This window comes from Trachurus japonicus, chromosome 12 (genome assembly GCF_045865225.1).
Source record: "Trachurus japonicus isolate A0001 chromosome 12, Traja_1.0".
NCBI classification, from domain to species: Eukaryota; Metazoa; Chordata; class Actinopteri; order Carangiformes; family Carangidae; genus Trachurus; species Trachurus japonicus.
Window position 1 is genome coordinate 17,597,223 of NC_140918.1, and position 21,474 is coordinate 17,618,696.

General features: G+C 40.6%; 1 protein-coding gene across 1 annotated transcript in view; it reads right to left on the minus strand.

Annotated features, from left to right (window-relative positions):
- Nucleotides 1-11,013: 11,013 nt before the first annotated feature.
- trabd2a (TraB domain containing 2A) overlaps nt 11,014-21,474 on the minus strand; it is a 59,010-nt gene continuing 48,549 nt past the window's right edge. The window contains exons 5-7 of the mRNA XM_085793643.1: nt 19,182-19,272; nt 16,146-16,409; nt 11,014-12,591 (exon numbers count right to left, since the gene is read on the minus strand). Of these exons, the coding sequence (XP_085649769.1) occupies nt 12,378-12,591; nt 16,146-16,409; nt 19,182-19,272 (569 nt within the window). The 3' untranslated portion in view covers nt 11,014-12,377. The remainder of the gene's footprint in view (nt 12,592-16,145; nt 16,410-19,181; nt 19,273-21,474) is intronic.

A 21,474-nucleotide genomic window follows, 5' to 3' on the forward strand; every position in this document is an offset into this window, starting at 1 on the left:
ATATGGGTTAGGCAGCAGCATACAAAAACATCTGAAACATCTGACAGCTCCAAATAATTCACAGCTCAAGTGGGAAGGTTTGGAGCAAATAAAACACTGCAGACTACACACTGAGTTGACTTCAGTAAATTTATGTTATGGATGAATTACTTCTTTCCGCCTATGGAGAGCAGCTTGCTCCTCTGAATCCACGCAGATGGAGACAATATGGAAGTCCTCACGCTGCGGTCGTGTTAACCTTTCTTCATTAATTCCACTCAGGATTCTGAAGAAGGCAAACTGCAGAAGTAAAGGAGAGTGTGAGCTTCATGGTGAATGCAGTCTCCTTGGTGTTATTAGTTCTAATGATTCCTCTACAGGAACAGAAATTGGCCTATCTGATGAAGGTTAAAACAATTTTACTCCCCCCCAAGGTTAAAGTCATTTCCTTGAAATTTTCTAAATCTCCCAAACCTAATTTTCACGCTATAAAGGACTGCTGAGGACTGTACTCTACTAGAATTTTATCTAATATGAAATGTCAATGCCGTCTTTATAGAAAAGATGAAATTTTAATGATTCTCATGGAGAAATCCACTGCAGCAGCAGCAGCAGAGAATGACTCGGAAAGATCTAAGAAATATAAAGGAAAAATTGTTCTGTACCGTTCACAGCTGTATTAATGATTGATGATCTGCCAAGGTTAATCATACCACTTTTTTTTTTAAAATGATATGGTAAAACATTACGACAAATATAATGTACAAATATTGTGTGTGCAGTTCAGATTTATCTTCTTTTTTTTACTTGTCTCACTAAGACTGAGCGACTATAACCAACCTGAAGTGACTGCAAAATATGAAGTCATCACTCTGTAATGGCAAGTCTTTTTCCAACCTGTAATAAAAACATATAGACACAAGAAATGACAGGTGAATTTAGTTGTGATTATCTCACAGCATACACATTTTTGATTCTCATAGCAGCTGTAGCATAAATAAAGTTACAATGCATTCAGGCATGCCAGTTCCTGGGGCCTGGAACTCTGCAAGACGACACATGAATTACACGATTATCATTTGTCAGTGTGAGTTAAGGGTGACCTCTATAACTAAGTAGCAGGAAACAAAAGTTTCAATGAAATGGTTTTCCCAAATTCAAACGTGTGTCCTTTGCAACAGAATGATGCAGCAATGCTCAGTGTATTATTGCGCCACGGGGTATTATGCATAATGTATAAAATGTCAAATGCACTGACATTATGTACTGTAAGTACAGTGAGTAAATGGCTTACAGTACATACAGGTCAGACAGGTCTCTGAGGACAAATGTAAACTTTCATTAGAGTTGAGTTGAGCAGGCTGTTTGAATAGTAGGCATGTTGGGAAGAAAGCCAACACTGACGGTCAGTCCCTTCAACACAATGACTGTTTTTTGGGGTTTTTTTTCCAAACAGTGAAAAACAACACTGTCTTTTTTGTCTCAGTGCCAAGGCTTCAAGGGCTTTTCACTTCTATGCCTTCTCCTTTTCACTCAAAGTTAGTGACTTCTTTGTATCACATAACCGCTTTAGTTTGATCATCCATAAAAATCATCACCATTATCATCATCATGGAGCTTTTCAGTCTTTGTTTCTATGATGTAAAACGATGAAGCGCGCTAAACTGTTAACAGCACAATGGGCCGTGAAATGCAGCAATGCAACAACCTCTGATTGGTCGACACATTTACTGGTCTATTTAAGGCGATTTTTATATTAGTTTCAATTGAGTTTCCATTATTATGTGGTCAGAATGTGTCCCTCTTTAATTCTTTCTCCTCCTCCATCTCCCCCTCTCTGAACTGATCATCTGCATGTATACTCCTGCGGTCCAGGGATCTGTGAAATCCGTTGCCCGGAAACACGCAGCAGCTCCACAGAGGTGAAAAATCTGCACAATAAAATGCAGCAGCAGAAGCTCAGGAGTGAGTCCTGCCTGAAGGGCTGACTGGTGAGGCTGCATCACCTGCTGCCTTACTTGAAGTGAGGAAGCAACAATGGCTTTTGTCCTCTGAAGAGGCTGATGGAGAGGTGTCAATCCAACACAGTAGAGACACAGTACCTTACTTCACTGGCAGGGGGCAGCATTGCACACAATTATAATGCAGCGTGATTAACATCAGAGTATAGACCCTGGAGATGTTCCCGCTATCAGCTATAATCAGCCCATGTCTGATTTATTTGACAGATCACTAGGATTACTATAATTTTTTTTCTTTCTCAAAGTGGAATCAAATAGAGACCAAACCCACTACTCTGACTTCACTATGATTAATGGTTCACATGCAAAACCCCTAAATTCCTTAATGCCAACATCCTATTTAAGCACATTTTCTCTTGTGTTTTTTCATCAGCGTTGAGGCTGTTTACGTACTAAATCTTTTTTTTATCTCGACCCAGCAGATGGGCTTATTGAATGTAATGTCATTTAATTCAGTTAATTTGTACTGTTTGTATTGCAAGGTGTGTATTTGAAAATGATACATTGGTGAAACATTTGCCTATCTTCGTATGTTTACCACAATGACAGTCTAAAGTCATTTCAGTGACAAATTAACGCCTGAGCTGGGATGTTGAAGTGTTCATGACGTGACAGTAAATACATGGAGACAATGGAGCTTATCATCCTTGAGCAGAATTGGATCTTGGACCATGTTTGAAGGTCTGTGCGCTGCTGCCATGCTGCTGCTCTGTAGCTGGGGATGATGCACAGGCCTCTGATGCAGACGCTGCTGTCCAACTTTACCGCTGAGCCAATAAAAATGCAATGATAAACACAGTAATAGTCAACAATAAATTGATGTTGTTTTAATGGAGAAGAAGTCTTCAGTGCTTGCCGAAGCAAATTTATGCAACTAATGCTGAGCGGGGAAAACTGTGATATAAGTGCAAATGACAGGATAATGATGAATTGCTAACAATAGTTAACATTAGCAGCCATGAGCTACTTTATATACCACACCAAGCAAGGGTAGAAGCAGCAAAACTTCTGAGAATTTGAAGTGAGTGAGTGTTGTGTTTTATTTTCAGCTCTGTCCCCTTGAAAATGAATTTACAGAAAACTAATTAGCAACAGTAAATATGTTTTGAAGGAAACCTATTAGGTTTTTTTGTTAGAGTGTTAGAAAACGTAATCTTCTATGGCATAATTTTGGTGCAATTTGGTAAAAAAAAAAGAAAAGAAAGAAAACTACTGCAAACTCATTAACGTTAGTAGTACACCCTGAAATGTAAGTGTCTGAGAGGTGTGACAGAAGAGATACAGGTATCTGGTGAGAGGAGAGTGGCAAAAACTCTTCATCTTTTAGTCATTGTGACCTTTTTAGCTTTAGCGTCTTCCCCTCCAGTGACTGCGTTGACCCTGAGCTCACATTCCTGAAGCTGAATCTGAGAACCACTGAGGGGGGTAACCTTTAGTCAGACAGTCGTAGTGAAAATGGATCTCAAGCAAACTCACTCAGAGCCGGTATGTGGTCCAGTTGGACTGTGTTAACAATTACGTGTGTCCATATGTGAGTGTGTGCGCTACCCCCCTTACATGTGCACACAGTGGTAGTATGGTGTGTGTGTGTGTGTCATGACTCCAAGTTCAAGCTCCCAGTGTGGGCTTCCTTCTATCAATAACACTCCTCAAAAATCTGTTCCCATGAATGGGATCCATTGACCTGGGCTGCAACTGAGTGACACCCTGTGGTGTAGCACCAGCACCAAAATAGTTCATTTGTTTATAAGCTGACAATCACATACAGACCAACCCTGAGAGGCACAGGGAGACAGAGACAATATTTTTGCTCTTAAAGTCCTACTGAACTGAAAAATGACTGTAACTCTACACAGACTGCACTTCAGTTATCCTGATTAATGACTTCTTTTAATAAAAACCTCAGACCAAATACAAACTAACAACAGCATAATAAATCAAGAGTGTCCCCTCTTAAAGACTCAGCGTACATGACATTTATTATAGAATATTCCCCACACAGTAGCTTGTCATAATGCAGTGAGACTCTATACTAAGGAGTCTTCACTGTGATCAAGGATGACCAATGAAATAATCCATATTGCAATTTTATTGGTGGAAAAATTCATATTTGCCTGTAACCTACACAGTGTATTTTTTTTTTTTTTTTTACAACAGAAGATTTCACAAAGAGTCACAGGGACTGCTCTACCTAGTAGCAATAGTGATTTTTCCCAGCAGACATTTGAACTGATTGAGCCAAACTGTATTGAGAACAGCACAGGTTTTTTCCTAACAGCGGCTCTCCACTATTCATGTGCCCTTGTGCGTCCTGACGGTGAGCCAGCCTGAACAATGAGAGCCTCGAACTGAAGCAGCTTTTTATATACGGTATTTGCACCTGTGCTTTTCCTACAATGACATTTCAAAATGTCTGCTGTGAAAAAAGAGCAAGTGAGAAACTGCAGAGTAAAAAGGGAAACATATTCACTGCCGGCACAGGAACAGATACAGAGGCAGAATGGCGTCTCATTTTAGCTGTGCATCGTATTCATTCTGCCATTTAAATAATTTTTCAGCATGGTGTGGTGGGTTTCCTGTGTGTTTATGAATTGAACAGAAATACACAGATGGGAGTGTCTAATTTCTGAATAATATAGACAGAAATTTTGAGGGTTGTGTTTGTTATCTGTTATTCAGAGGGAAGAATAGACTGTTGCATTAACCAATTGTCTTCGTGAGGATGCTCATAGATTGCAAACCACTAGTTTTCTATTATCCTGAATCCAATTGTAGTACGGTAGTTGGTTGTCCCTCCTATACAGTACATGGTAATAATAAGCTCTCAAAAGCAAATATTCAGTGGAAAAGTGCAGAGTAGAGAGAGATGAGGGAGGGCAGTCAGATGCACAGACTCCTGCAATCAGGATAATCAAAGCCCTGAATATTTCCAATATATGCATCCTCCATTGTCCTCACAGAGGCTTTGAACTGACTGAGACTAATAGGTTCCTTAAGTTTTGAGTATTTCTGTGGGCAGTTTCACAAAAAGGAGGAAGGCATTAGAAAAATTCTTCAAGGCAACTCTGACCAAGGCTTTGGGGCTACCCAGAAGAAATGGTCCTATACCTGAGCTTTACCAGCACATAAGATGGGATGTAGCCTCATGTAAGAAGACAACTGACAAAGTGAGCTACATTATGCTGCCAAGACCCTCTTCTTCTTCTTCTTCTTCTTCTTCTTCTTCTTCTTCTTCTTCTTCTTCTTCTTCTTCTTCCAAGGAAATCCTGCGAAATCCTGCGAAAAATCACGAAACTTTGCACAAAGGTCCAGTCCCATTCTGGACCAAACCAACCCTATGATGTGCTAGAGTTTTGCAACTTTCAGCAAAATGTAGCCCCAATACTGAAGAAACTTTTGTACATTTAAACCTATTGCAAATTATGAAGTCCATCACTTTGTTTTTGTTTTTGTTTTTCAAAACTGTAAAACATATGAAACCTATCTCCTCCCACAATTGTCGCTCAATTGACACCAAAGTTGCTACAGAGCATCTTCAGACTGTATACACAAACTATCCACACAGACTTTTGATGCCAACAGTGCATCAAAATGTTTGACTGTAAACGGTATTGTAAACATATACTTGCAAATTCTTGCTAAATACATTTTCAATGTTCAAAAATGACAAAATTTTGGAGTCATGGTAGATGATGTTTTTATCTCAAAAACTGTATTTTTTACATCATTTTGAATTTCGTTCTCATGCGAATTGGAGTCAATGCAAAAATGGCATTTTTAAACATCAGTTTTTCACTTATGGAGCCAATAAATCATTGTTAAAAACAAATTACCAACATCTCCATGCTGTCTAGATGCAATTTGTGTATTTTCAGACTTTTGTCTTAACTGAATTTTTGATAGCTGTTTGAAATCTGCCTTTACACTCTAACAGCTGCTGCCTTGCACAAAGGTGACTGAGTGGCTTAGTCAATTTGTGAAGCTACATGCAACATTTTCACTTGCCAATTAGCTCAGTGAGTAGAGGATGGTTGTTGGTGTTGAAGATTGCGAGTTCAAGCCTCAGCTCGTGCAACAATTCCATAATGAAAAACCTGTACTTTTCACAAAGGTCCAGTCCCATGCCAGATGTCCTCAACTGGAAACACAAGACAATAGTCCGGATGGTGACGCTAAAGCAAGCCTCTAAATTTCAAAACTTTGAAAATCCATAACAAATCAACCATGTGTTCTTTCACTTTCAAATTGCCTAATTTTGCCTAAAATTGCCTGGCCCTGACCAGCTATAATAATTATTATTATTATTTTATTATTATTATTGTTGTTTTATTTTTATTGTTTGCTGTCTCTTGTGTTAAACTGGTTATAGACAGTTGGAGAAAGTGTTTGGCAGTGACAAATCCTGTTATTTACATTATGAGCTCTCATTGGTCAAAGCCCTGACAAGCACTAATAATATATAATACAGCATGTAACCTGAAGGAGATTTGCTATGTAAATATACAGAGGACTCAGTCAGCATAACACCTTTATCATGGGTCTCAGTGAACTGATGCAGCAATAATAACCACAGTGTGACCCGCTCTGCACACATTGGCTTATTTGTGCAGGGATGTGAGGGATTGACCAGAGCTACATCAGATAAACAATAACACACTGGGCTTGTTTTAACAATGGGAAAGTGATTTGACCTTGCGGCTGATGACTGGATGAAAGCGTAAGAAAACACAACAGGGTGAGTGTTAGTGAATGGAATATCTCTACTCTTTTAAAAAGGACAGAATCCCTCATTCATATGGATTCAATCAATGGATGAGAAGTTAAAGTCATGTAGTAAAGAAGTTGTGTTTGAAATGAGAAATGATCTAAGAAATATATCAGTCAAATCAAGCGGAGTGATTGTCCACACTTATCACAGGAGACCCGCTGTTTTTATTTAGAAAACTACCAATAAACAAGAAGAGCTTACAGAATTATCAACAGAGTATATTCTGAAAACCTAGTAAGATTTCTAGTGCCATGTCTTTATTTTTTTTACCCAGTTTTTGTACGCCACAGGAAACAGACGTCTGCATGGACATCTGCTTTCAATTCCTACAGGTTTACTTTGTCCAATCTGGCAACCCCACCTCTAGTCTAGTGTGGCATGTTTTTATAAGACCCATATTCTTATTTGATTGTATTTTAGGGGGTAAATGTCTGTTGAGAGCATTTTTCATATAATAGAAATTCAGATAGCTCAGTAGCAAAATATTCTATGCTACGGGTTGGAACATACTCCAGCTAAGATTTGAGCATCTGAACAGATGATACCTCAATAGTAATTTTGTGCATGTGTATGTTTTATGTTTTCACGTATATATAACCATTACATGAATATACATCTTAATACTTGCTGGTCATTCAGATGAGATACAATTGTCCTGCTAATTCATGTTTATCGTGTTTGCAGGCATGAGCACCTTGAGACAGACTCACCTGTTGTCAAAGTACAGGCTTTACAAGCTTGAGTTACACATGAGATACGATGTCATGTCTATGGATTAAAGCAGAAGTAAGCGATATTTTTGTGTTAATATAAGTCTTAAAGCAGAAGTAAGTGATGTATCTGTGTTAATATAAGTCTTAAATAGTTATATCTTCCGACAGCAATCACTTCTATAGAGTGTTTGGTCTGAAACACGGGTCTGTCAGTCCCTCTGCTCTGCTGTATAGAGTGTTTGGACCGAAACACGGGTCTGTCAGTCACTCTGCTCTGCTCTGAGCCGAGGAGAAAACTTTTCTCATATCCTACAAGTTTTATCCAATGAGGAGAGAGAACGGCATGAAGGGCTGTGTGTGCAGCCAAGGGACGCGCGTGAATGTGGTGACGTAGGGACGAGGACCAATTATAGACCCATGACGAGGGCGGGGGCTGCTAACTCCATCGGCTGACAAGACGTTATGGTGCGTTCAGGGCAGCCCGTAACTCGTGTTTTTCCGACCTGTGAAGTCGTACCAGTTCGATCTGGTACAAGTTCACGGGTCAGAAGTTACGAGTGGCCGTTATAGTGACTTTCACAGGTAAAACAGGTCGGAAAAACACGAGTGGGTTGCCTGGAACGCTACAAAGTCCTAAGTCGTGACTTGAAGCTGTAATTTACGGTTTCAAAAGCCTGCCTGGAACGCAGCATTAGCCAAAACGACCGGATCGCTTACTTCTGCTTTAAGAGCATTCAATAAAGTAAAACAATTATTTTTGGCTGTGTGTCTTAATCCTGGGTCTTGGTCTTAGTTTGATGTCTTGCAATCATTTTGTCTCTCATAATGCTCAGCTTCACCTCTGGAATTCACACCATACTTCATGGAGTGCGTCTGATAGTAAATGACCTGTAACGTCTGTCAGCGAAAGCACTCAACAGGAGGCAATTAGAGGAGTGACCTGCACCTTTGTTTGTTTATTCTGCTATGGAAAGATTGAGTGACTTACATGGTCCGTTGTTTTGAAAGGGCCGAGTTACACGGAGCAGAGGAAAGATATCGATTTGAGTTGTGTACAGTTTTTGACATGATGTGAGTTTAATGTTTTTGTGCTGTTTGCATTGGCAACAGTTTTGACTTCAGTTATGAAGTCTGCTTTCCCCCCTCCATGTTTTCTTGATTGCATACAAACCCACGTTGAAAGTTAGGGATATGCTTCTATTCAGTAGTATCATCTGCATAAAAGAAATAAGCAGTTTAATTTGTTATCTGATTAAATTTAAAAATTAAGAGTTATATAGGTCTAAATAGAGGGGAAATTATATGGTGTTTGACCTATGATCATTGTGTGATGGTCACTGTATACCAGTGGTGACTGAGTGATCGAGTGCAATGATTTACCTTCGTGTTGTATCAACTTTCACCATCAAACTCAATTAGTGACTTTACTACACTTCCCAGATTTCCTTTCACCATAGAAGTTTCCTAGGCTCTGCGTGCAGCTGTTGGCCTCGCATTGTAACTGCTTCTTCTGTTATAGAGAAATAAAAAAGTCAGTAAATGTATCAAGGATTTCCAGGGAAATCATTCAATTATATTTTATGCTTTGTGCATTGAATGGCCTATTTATACCTATAAATCTTTGGAGTTTCCTGCCTCGACGTTGCTCGTGCACTTCAGTCACGCACGGCCCTCGGTGACCTCTTCCAGCGCACAGCCACTCCTAAATCAAAGCACAAACTAACAAGTCAATTAGCTTGCTTTTCCTGTTGACATAACAAATCAATTAACCCTCATTTCCCGTACATCTGAGGAACCCGTTAGCTCTGGTTTCCTGTTTGTTTCCTGCAGGAACGTCGGACGTTGGCGGAGCAGCTGCCTTGTTTGTGGCAGACCACATGCACACATCAAACAGACTTTAATAGCAGCCTTATCACAGCACATTAACCTCACATCAACATGCCATGAGCCCAAGGTCAGGGCAGGAGGGCAGCAGCGTGTGTGTGTGTGTGTGTGTACCAATTCTACTCAAGACAGTCACAAATGTACAGTCATTGTAATATTATTGTGATATCAAACTACTAACTTGTGTGAACAGCCTTGTGCTAAGTGTCTTTATGTGATGTGGGCATTGATCTTCTATGATTGAAACATACAACAACAAGAGATACACCTGAACACACATGAACTACAACTACAGTGACTTTCATTAGGTCCAAACATCTGTGCGGCAGAATGAATTACATTTTTATGTTATAACTACCAGTATGTTTTTTCTTCTATTGCCATTTGATGGCAAATACATACAATTAGTATGTATCCTAAATAGTTTGAAGTGTCTATTTAGAGGATTTGAATATCTTATTCCCATGACTCCTTGTGGTAATATCAAAAATTAGAGGTAAATCAGATATATACATATATATTAAACAAAAAAAGTAAATGTAACTGTATAAATGTGAAGGGCATAATGAGGTGACTAGCCTGCCTTGTGGTTTCTGGACCAAAACTAAGCTGTCGGATGTTCTTCGTCCTCCCCCCTTTCCTCTCGTTATTTGTTCATATGGAGGCTTGAAATTGCTGTGTGGTAATTTAATCAATAGCTACTGATACACAGTGAAGTGTGTCAAAAGTTGGATAATTATTCCTTTGCAAGCCTATATTTGTGTTAAATAATGCTTTGATGTATCATAGGCTCTGCAGTTGTGGTCAGGATGCAGAAGCGTAACCATAACATACTGGTGAGCTATGAATCCGCCTCTGGTCTGTTAATGCAGTGATCCTCTCAAGTAGTGGCACACACATGGACAATATGCCGAGGCGTGCTTGGTGGTTTTATGTATTAGACAAACAAAAAGGTCAATGACAGTTTGCATATCTAAACACAGAACTGCCATGTGGAGTCAACTATAGCAAGATGTTATGCACATTTGAACCTCGGCTCTGCAGCCTCATTGAAGTTCTGGGGAAACTGAAATAATATTATCCTCCCATGTTGGTGGTGATACAATGAAGTCACTGCTTCACATAGAGCTGCATCAGATTCTACATAATCACAGCCGGGTTCATCACATGTTAGTGCCCCCTGGAAACACGTCTGTTGTATTGTGTAAATTTTCAGAGCTTGTGTTGTCAACTTGATCAAGATGCTTTCTGAATTTGCAGCTTCTTGTGTATTTGCATGTGATTCCTTCAGCTGCCGTATGTTGAGCTTGCAGGGGCCACAGCCTTTACCTGCTGAGGCTGAACCACTGGCTGTCCCAACAGTCTTGACTGGCAGCATAACAAGCAAGTTTTGAATTAAATGAATATTATATTCATGAATACGCAAAATATAAAAATAAAACTGAAACCACAAAAGTCTTGGAACTGGCTTGGGACCCTCTTACATGCAACTTCTCAAAATTAGGAACCCACCTTAAGGCTCACATCTAGTCAGTCATCCTTAAGCAGTTCATTTTCCAAAACACATTTTCAATTAAATTAGCATAAACCAGTTTATGCTAATGAAAGTGCTTCGCAGTCAAGCATGAGCATTGAAATCAGATTTGAAACTAGATAAATACTTTATTGTTGTCATGGTAATACTATTACAGTTATCTCATGCCATACGTGTAATGTGAAAGGCCTAAAGCACTATGCTGCATGTGGTCCATCTGTGTAAACAGCTTTGTGTATTTATAAGTGGAGTATTGTTACTGGATATGTATTTAAAAATTACACCTTAAAATATTTGAAAGAATGCATTTGGAAATGATTGTGACAATAAACATAAAACAACAAAACAAAACAGGGAATATTTCATATGGCCTACAACAAATCTATAGTAGTTAAATAAATTAATTGAATGGTCTCTATGTAAAATAACACACACACATTAATATGAGTCCTTTCAGCAGACACATACAGCAAAGCGAGTGATAACACTGATACATACAGTATAATACAATACAATCATCTGTCTCTTTTCACAGAGACACATGACGTGGGCTATGGTGGTTAGTTCCTGATTTCTTTTCAAAAAAATATACTGCATATCTATTTATATATTTATATAAACAACGACAAAACTTTTAATAATTTTCATTTTTATAATTCTAAAATACATCTATAATATTTAGAAACAATATTTACAATTTCCCCCCTTTTATGCAACATTCTTCTAAAATGGAAGAATATATTAAGTTCTTAAGGGGAATACCTGTTTGTAAGGCCGGGGGGGTTAAGAGCTGATAGACTTTGTTTCTCACTGTCACTCTCACACACACAGACACACAAACACACATACACTTTCACAAAAGACATAGGTTCCAGTCCTGCTTATTGAGGGTATTTGATATTCAGCTATGTTTTTTTTATGACGTCCTTGTCGTGTCCATTCACTGAAGTCACTTAAGTGAGTCCTCATTCTCTCAGAGGCCCTGAATGTTGAATGATGAGCGTCTACTGTGATGCTGAGATCCACAAGGAAGCTGAGATGTAGCATAATGTCTGTTAAATGCCTGATAATACTTCCTGTTGGAGAGCTTTCGCTTTTCTTCCTCCGAGGACTCGTTCCTGCTGTGTAAGTTAAATAACCAAAACCTTATGAACCCTCTGTGCTCCAAGAAACCTCGCAGTGTGTGAACTTACATGCTCATCGAGTCTCAATTTGTAAGAGACATGATCTATTGACATGATTTACCATTCACAGACTTTATCTAACCTAACATCCGTGGAGTGTACTGTTACCTGACAGCTAGAGTGGATTTCACATCCTTTCTCCATGCTTTTTCAAGAACGGTCTCCGAGAAGTCACCGCGCTCTTTGCAGCCGCCTTTGGGCCTCATGAGCGGATACACGAGCCCCAGTGAGCGAGAGTTGATTATTTTCAGAGAGTCAAAAGAAAAAGAAAAAAAAAGAAAAAGAAAAGGAGCTCTACTCGAGGAACACACTTTGCGTCTGTGAGATCAGTGCGAGCAATGTGCAGAGGAAGAGGAGCAGAGACGACGAGGGCGAGGAGGGTGATGCTGAAGGTGTGTGGTGGCTGTGGTGGTGGTTGTAGTAGCTGTGGACTCTGTCAGGTGGCTGCACAGTGATGTAACCATTGATGATGCGGAGCAAAGGAGGAGGCGGGGACTGGACCATAGTGCTGTGGAGACAAGATAGGAGAAGGGTTAGTTTCAAAGAGGAGCCACATCAAATCTTTAGCATTAAAATACATTCATTGTCATTTTATTGCAAACCTGGTTGGTTTTCGGCATAATAACTCAAAAACTTCCCCAAACTCTGGAGTTACAGCCGTACGCATATGAATTTCTTATTTCAAGACTGATTTCCTTCACTTTTTAAATATGCAACAGCGTGCACCGCTGAGCCACCGTGCTGCTCTTTGGGATTGAGGAGAAAATCCTCTTGTAGTAGCTGCAGACGAACAGGCCCGTCTACATTCCTATATTGTCCACAACTGCCTGAGAAAATATGCAGACTGCACAAAGTAAACAATGGAAATATTAATGATGATGAAAGCTAAAAAGGAAAATTTCTCGACAGAGGAATCCACTGCAGCAGCACCGACCAATCAGTGAGAGGTTTTAAAACCCCAGAGCGTGCAACTCATTGATCAGCTCATGGCCATAAACCAACCGCCTGCCTGTTTTTGCTTTTCTTTATTTTTCCTCTTCTCTTCATATTACATATTCTGCCTGCCCCGTTTTTTTGGCTGTCTTTATTTCTCTCTTTATCTGTCCTTTTCAAGTCTGGCAATTAAATCATTTCTGTTCTCCTGTTTGATGCCGAGCCTGCGGTGCTGATGTGGTTTAGACTGGGACGAGGCCAGGCAAAACAAACACACGAGTTCCTGAAGTCAGGATCTCCAGATACCAGTGGGCTGCAACAGCAATTTGACACAGCGTTACAACACACAATATCAAAGAAAAGTGACTGCAAGACAGCGTTTCCATTTTACTGGGTTATGTTTTATTGGAAAAGATATTTTGACAAGCATTGTTAGGGAAAATGAAAACAAGTCTTTCATAATTTCAGAACGGGAACAGCCCTAAATTTCCATCGTTATTCCTCATCTTGACTACGTCTGTCTGCAGACAATTGAGAGTGTGCTTAGGGGGATCATTGTGAACAAATGATCTTCAGTGTGGATGGCCCGCTGCAATCTCAGTTGGAAAAGCTCGGAAAGTTAAGTGCCAGTCAAAACACGCTTGGTAAAATACTCAGAGCCGGTGATAAATGGGAGAACCAGCACATTGTGCAGAGATACCAGTGACAAGCTCTAAGGTTTCAGAGAAAGCCTCAGGTTAATTTTTAGGTTATGAGGCAAGTTTATTTAGGTTTGTGGGCCTGGAGAGGCATAAGGAAACCGAGTGTGACACATGGCTCTGTGGCCAATGCATCAAACACAACAGAGAGAAACTGTGGTGCTGTGGGTGCTTCTGTTCCTCGAACAACCCCCCCCAAACACACACACACACACACACACAACCACACTCCTCGCCCTCCACCTCTCTCTCCCTTTCTCACTCGGCCACCTTTTCAGACATTAAAATATACAAAGACGTGCACGGTGTACACTTTGCAACATGTGTACACAAACAGTCTGTTTCCTCTGCGCTGGAAACTACAGACTCTCTCAGAAAGAGAGAAAACATCTCTGCAGACGTAACGTACACAAACGCTCACAAACCTCTTCTGTTTTCACGTGAAGAGCAGACACTGCATGGCTAGATTTTTCTTTCCGTCACTAATTTGCAGAAGTCCATACTGTACATAGAGAAATCCATGTTCATACAGACGTAAAAAAAAAACCCCCAAAAAACGCAGAGGCCTGGACCGGCCCAATCCTTCAAACCTGTACCTGCCGTTTATTTCTGATGGTTTCCAAACCCAATGTGTTCCTAAATGAGTGGAACCATTTATTATCACAATTTAAAAATCACTGCTATAACTTTAGACTTTATGAAAATAAAAAAAAAAGTGAGACACCAGACTCTATTTTGATTTCTATTTTATTCAATTGCCCAGGGTTATTTTTAACATGGTCTGTCCACACCCAGTGGGCTTTTCTCAAGGGTCATGATGAATCATTAACTGTATCAGAACTGATCTGCTGCCAACAAGACATAAGATGCTGGAGATGTTTGAACTCTATGTACTCATCATGCTAATATACACACCACTTAACCACAACATTAAAACAGGTGGCTGGTTTTATTGTTTATTGTATATATGTTTAAATGTTTCAAACTGAATCATTAGTTATTTGAATATATTAAAGCTTAATTTGAAGTTTCAACTATTTATTTAATGGCTTAATGGCTTGACAACATTAAAACGTTATGTTATGTTATGTTATGTTATGTTATGTTATGTTATGTTATGTTACGGCTGTTTATTGTAAGTATGACCTGGATTGATGAATTTAGGCCATGCAGGAAGGGAAACCTCACATTTCAGATACTCTTAAATTGAATGAGTAACAGTAGCTGCGGCTTTGAAATAGTCAGTGTTTATGTTGATGTGTCAACAGTTCAAATCTCCATCTGGATAATGTTAATATCAGACATGGAGCATGGTAAACAAGCTCCGTGTTCTGTAGAAATGAAGTAAATATAAGGAATCTGGCAGGCTCCACATGCTCTTTCAGGAGAAAGACAAAAGAAGAGGAAATGAGAAATCACACATTTTTAATTACAAACTAAAAGGCCAAAAGTCTTTTTTTTTCATGTGTTATTTAGCAGCTTTAGGAATGTACTGCAACACAACACATGCTCAGCTTTCAACCGCATTGATGTAGTTGTTGTTTTTGCCAAGCCAATTATTCAAAGTTAATATAGTCACAGTGACTTTCAGGCTGATGAATTTGCCCCTAGTTGAATGTCCCTCAAGAGTCAATGAGACAATGAGCTGTGATTTTAGCTGTAAAATACATGTTTAAATTATCAGTCGGTGACAGGGTCGGCCCGGTGGCTCAGTGGTTTCCTCCTTGAGAACTTTTGTGAGGTTTACATATTCTCCTTTTGTTTGCATGTGCCTCATTTACATTAACTGGAAACTTTGAACTTCTTACAGATGTGAATGTGTTTTTTTTTTGGTTAGCATGGATGAATGGATGGATGGTGAAAACTCATATCCATGAAACATACACACAGTACTTCTCCCGCAGTGGCAGAAGTTCACAGCAGACCACACCTTGTGCAGAGGTCGTCTTTTTGTCTGAAAGGTGAGCTTGTTTTGTTGTCCGGTTAGTCCCTGCCTGGAGCTACTGTGAGACCAAAACCGGATACTTGGTAGGAATTCCCAGGCTGTTATTTTCACATCCAAGACACTTATACCAGCTAGAAACTAGTTTGGACTTATACCATCCTGCAGGGTGTGTGTGCAGACTGCATGAGGAGTATAGTGATATGATATGGTGGCTGCTTGAGCCTGCGGCACCACGCCAGTTTTATTCTAAAGAGAAGATATGACACGTTCCAATTTCCTCTCTCTGTTCTCACATCCTCTCCGTCTCTCTTTTCTTTTACCGCTATACCCTGTTCTGTCTTTTTGACTTCACCTCTGGCCTTTTATCTCACCACTTCTATTTCTCCTCATCCCCATATCACAGGGAAGGAAAACAGATGAGTTATCGACGACAGACACACAGAGAAACGTGACCCCACCCACAGACCCTCATCTATTGCCTCTTACCTCTCCTCGATGCGGACCCAGAGGTCGTTAAAATGCCGGTGCCGCTGCTTCTTCTGCTTGTTCCTCCTCTTCTTCTTCAGCATTTTCCTCTCCACTTTTTCCAGCAGCTCCAGGCTGTCCGACGGCAGCAGCATGTGGGGCAACAGGTCCTCCTCCAGGGGACGCCCCTGATCCTCCTCTTCGTGGGGGAGCTCATGGTGGAAAGGCTCCAGGAGAGGGGAGTCATCGTAGTGGTCCTCGGATTCTGGTCTAGATGATGATTTCCTGGTTGGCACACATCAAAGGAACATTAGACAGTTATAAAACAAAGGAGGAGAAGCTTTTTATCATAGAGTATTCTGCCCTTAATATCAGGATATCTCTAATAAGACCTCTCCTAAAAATGACACTGTGGGAGATGAGTCTACTGAAATATGAACTAAAAGATAAGCCACTCTGCCTCAGGGTGAGGATTTTATCTGGCTCTCACCTGTGGAGCTGCACATCTGACTGCTAAAGGAATCCTCAATGAAAAAAGACATCTTTTTGATTACACTGTGGATTATTCTATGGATTTTGCAAATTGTGTTAAGGATATCCCTTGAGGAGAGGAGAGGGGGAATTCCTGCTATGAACATGATGCCGTGGATGTTCCAAGAACCGATATTCAGTCTAATAGAGAACATATCCAAGATTTTCTGGAAAAACAAATTAAAGGTCCAGAATGGGAAGTATGAGAGAGAAACCAAAACTCATCTGTGTGATTAAAAACACTTGTGCTTCTGATGAGCTGCTGGCCATCGCTAATGAGGTCGGTTACTATCTTTAACAATGCATGAGGACACACGCATACGCAGAATATATGAACTCGGGTCTTTTGTGGATGTTGAATTCCTGGCATCAACCCACAGCAGCAGCAGCAGCCGGAGCACGAACGATTAGGATGCGCGTTCGTCTCAGGCTCATAATCCCGCATCAAACACCAGGTTTGTGTGCGAAAGTAGATCCACTCATTCATCCCCTCACACGCAGAACAAGAACACAGATCTGCAGTGAGATAGCCACCCGCACACTGTGCCATGGTAGACTGCACTACATGCTTCACAGCAGGAGGTATGAGTCCTGCCTGGGTTGGCCTTTTCAACAACTCTTCATTGGTGGCCGGTGGGGATTTTGTCATATTTATCTGCAGTAAAATCTTTTTTTTTTTCTTTTTTCCTACCAAAGCATGAGAGACATCAATGAATATTTTTCATGTAATCCAAATAAGACATTCCTGTTGAAAAATACACTTTATAGTGTCATGAAAATATGATGAGCATTAATTTAATAAGAGAAAACGATCATATGATGGGTGATTTATGTACTTGTGTATATGTGACTTCTGGTTTTATCATAAATTCAATATTTAATACTATAATACTTCACAAAACAGACCAAAGCAGATTTGCTCTCTGTGTAGATGGTTTTATACTAGGATATTATCCATATTTTATGTCAATTTATGTAGCTTAGAAAATTGGACTGAAGCCTCTGTACCTATATCCTGACCTTCAAATGTCCTGAATAAAGCTATTAGGCAAAAATATGCTCTTCTCAGTCATTACCATTCATATCATTCTTCATCATATCGTATTCTGCTAAATAACAGCTGAATAGTTGAAAGCTTAGAATGAATGGAGGTAAAGATTTTGAGAAAAAAAACGCTTGGGCAGTATCTTAGCAGAGAAGCTTAGTATGAGTCTACACAGGAGGCGTTCAGGTTGAAAACTGAGTGTAGGTCACCTGTGTTTTGAACACGCTTAGGGCTCAGTACACAATCAATGAAGTCAAACGCAGGAAAATAGAAATCTGCTTTGGGTCATGTTTATAGACGTGTTGCATGAGTGAAACACAAGCTGTTACACGGCCTGTGAAGACAGTTGGATCGAAGTCTGTGACTGAAAACCACAGTTTGTGTGTAGACATGCTCTAAGAATAACAATAGTGGCCTGGGCCTGGCTATTTATTTTCCTTTCTGTGATCACCAGCTTCCACACTAAAATGAGCCTCTTATGTGATTAGCAGATTAGTGGTTCATTGCCAATAAAGTAACAAAATAATTAACTCCCCAGTGTCAGTGGAGCAGCTAAATTAATAAAGCTATGACTGAGTTCAAAATGAGACGATGAGACAAATACTTCTCTTTGGGGACATTTGGAGAGAGTGAGTTATTATTTGCAGACAACACATTTCTCACAAGGGCTGAAGCAGAACTTAAACATCTGTTTTGGGTCTGTAAATGAACACAGACCAACTTAGGAGTTGCGCTTACTTGGAAAATGATTTCCCATTTGAAATCCAGTCAGAGAAGAAGTTGAGAGAAATATATACTCCTGTCAGGGCCGTAAGGCAGCAGTTGCACTGTAAAATGTGGCCAGGACATGAAACCTTACACCCATTTAAGTGATAAAATATGGGCTTTTGACTTTTACAGACTTGTGTTTTCAGAGGAAACCGTAACGTGCAACAACTATGGAGAAACATAAGCTTTTCGGCCTTGTTCTCCATCCGTCATATGCGTTTCTCAGTTTCATGCTTCTCTTTTACTCTGTCTCCTCGACCTTCTCATGTCTCTGATATTCCTTCTGTTTTTTTTTTTTTGGGAGAATTATGACCTAAAAATTAAATAATCCAAAACCAGCTCATAAAACATTCTGAAACAAGAGTAAAGTCCTAAACAAAATGACTCCTTGACTCACAGTGTCTCAACATAGATTTTTTGGGTGTTTCTCTCTGGAAACCAGTCAAAGGGGAAATTTGTTGAGTTGGATTCCTGTAGATCTGGAAAGAACTATTGTATTTTAAAACTAATTTTACGACCAGAAAAAGACAAGTTGATTGGTGCAAAATTAGAACGTCGTATAATATTACAGGATTACTTATTTGCACCATGTATTTCCACAATAAATCACAAAATCCACTGTGTCAAACATATTGCTTGTGTGTGTGTGTGTGTGTGTGTGTGTGCGTGCGTGCGTGTGTGTCTGTGTGTGTGTGTTTTCGCAGTAAATTTACCTGTTTATGGTCTGCCCAGCAGGGGTGTGCTCCACCTCGTATCCCTGGCGACGGAGCACATCAATGACTGTATTGTTGCCGAGAAAGTGACCTGCGACCAAGACAAAGAGACAAGTGATGACCTCTACTTTTGAATGCTAATGATGAGTTTTACTGCCAGCAGATGGAAACAAGACATTTACCATGACTCTTGCACCATATCCAGGGTTGCCAACTCTCACGCATCTGGCGTGTGTCACACGCTTTTAGGTCCTGTCTCACGCTCTCACGCCACTCAAACAATTCTCACGCCAAAATCAAGCGATTCGGCAAAAAAAAAAAAAAAATTAAAGCAAGCTTTGGCACTCATAGGCTCTCTGATTGGTGTGCGTGATGCTTATCCGCGTGTCGATTGGACGGCTGCTCAAGCCTGTGATCACAGCACAGTAGGACGGGGAGCTGTCGATTCGCGACCCCCCACCCCTCCACCAACAGCGGCACGGTGTTGAAGCCTGGACCCGACTTGGTCCGAATCCGATGGCCAAAAAAAAGAGGGAGAGAGCGAAGCCCGAGACACAACCTGACCTGACCGAGTTGTTTTCGGCCTGAACGCGGCTCGAACTGACGCCTGCGGTCGGGCTGGTTGGGCCAGTCCGTTGAAAACTATAAAATCAAGATACAGACTTGGTAGAACAAAAGTACAGCCAGGCAGCTCAGTCCAGAGAGCAGAGGAGAGAGAGACAGCGCAGCAACAGGTGTGTGTGTGTGTGTGTGTGTGTGTGTGTGTACGTCTGTGTGTACGTGTGTGCGCAACTGCGCATGCATGCACGTGGGCCATACCTGCAAACTCTGAATGGGTGTTTATTATAATGTTTATTACAGAAGAGAAACACACATTTCAGGACCTGACTTGTATCATCAGGCTGTAGTAGAAGACTGAACAGGACATGTCTGTTCTGTCCTTTCATATATTAATAGGCTCAATAGGCTGGTCCAGGCCAAAAGCCACAGCTCCCCACTAGACCAGTTTCATACACTCCAGCCATACAATGATAGGAACCACAGATCTGCTTTTTTCCCTCTTATCTGAAGCAAATGTTGTGTTTTCCCTTTATTTTCTTCTCAGAGTACACCAGATTGCTTCAAATACATGTTAAAATCACATTTTTTTCCTGGGGGGGTGCCCCCAGACCCCCCTAGAGGGATATTTTTTGTCACCTATTAACACCTCTAGCCTACTCAGTTTGCAGGTATAATGTGTGTGTGTGTGTGTGTGTGTGTGTGTGTGTGTGTGTAAGAGAGAGAGGCAGAGAGAAAAACTACAATAAACATAACTATTATTATTATTATAGACAGCGCCCCCCCCAAACCCCCCCCCCCCCGCCAACAGAATCTCACTCCAGCCCAGGACCAAAAGTTGGCAACCCTGCCATATCATAAGAGACCACAGTTCTGTATGGTTAGCCTAGCTTAGCATAAGGCTGGCTGGCTGTCCATCACTGTCTATGACTCTCTGTGGAACCATACATTGTCTTTTTCTTTCTACATTTTCAGCAAACTTTATAAATCAAGTTAATATTTGTTTGAAAGTGTGGTTTTGGTCAAAGCCAGGCTATTTCTATGCTAAAAGCAAGCAAATCCCCTTTAAGATCTGTATTCGGCATGAGAGTTGTTTCTATCTTCCTGTATAAGTCTTGGCAAGAAAGCAAATAAAGTTATTTCCCCAAAAGTCTAATTCTTTAAGTTGACAGAACAATCTAGACGCATGGACGTCATCATCTGTGACATCTTTTCTTTCCTACTTTCCTCTCTTTTATATCTTAATTCACTTCCCCCTGCCGTATTGTCCCTCTTTTCCTCCCCTTCCATTTTCATCCGTCCATTCTCCCTCATCCTTATCTCTGACTTCCCCCCTCTTTCTAGCTCTGACCCTCTCAGCTAGGTGAAGTGGGGGCATTGAGGCTTCAGGTTGCCATGTCAAGAGGTCTCCATTCTTCCCCTCACTCTGACAAAGAGGAGCAGGGCACCATTGTTTGGGTCTGCTCAGCCGTGGCACCACGGAGCTGTGTAAACAATGAGCCCCGGCACTTTAATCTGGCCCAGAGCCACCGATAGAGAGAGGTTGGCCTACATGCACTATGGGTACCATGATGCTACCCCGTCTCTAGAACTAATAAGTGTTGGCTAAAACAATGTCCCTGTAAGTACCTGGCATGGAAAAATACCAAGGGGAAGTTACTGCAGAGAGCAATGTCAACATTACACTAAATTAATATCCTTGGCAAACTCAAGTGAATTTCATCTGCTTAGCCAC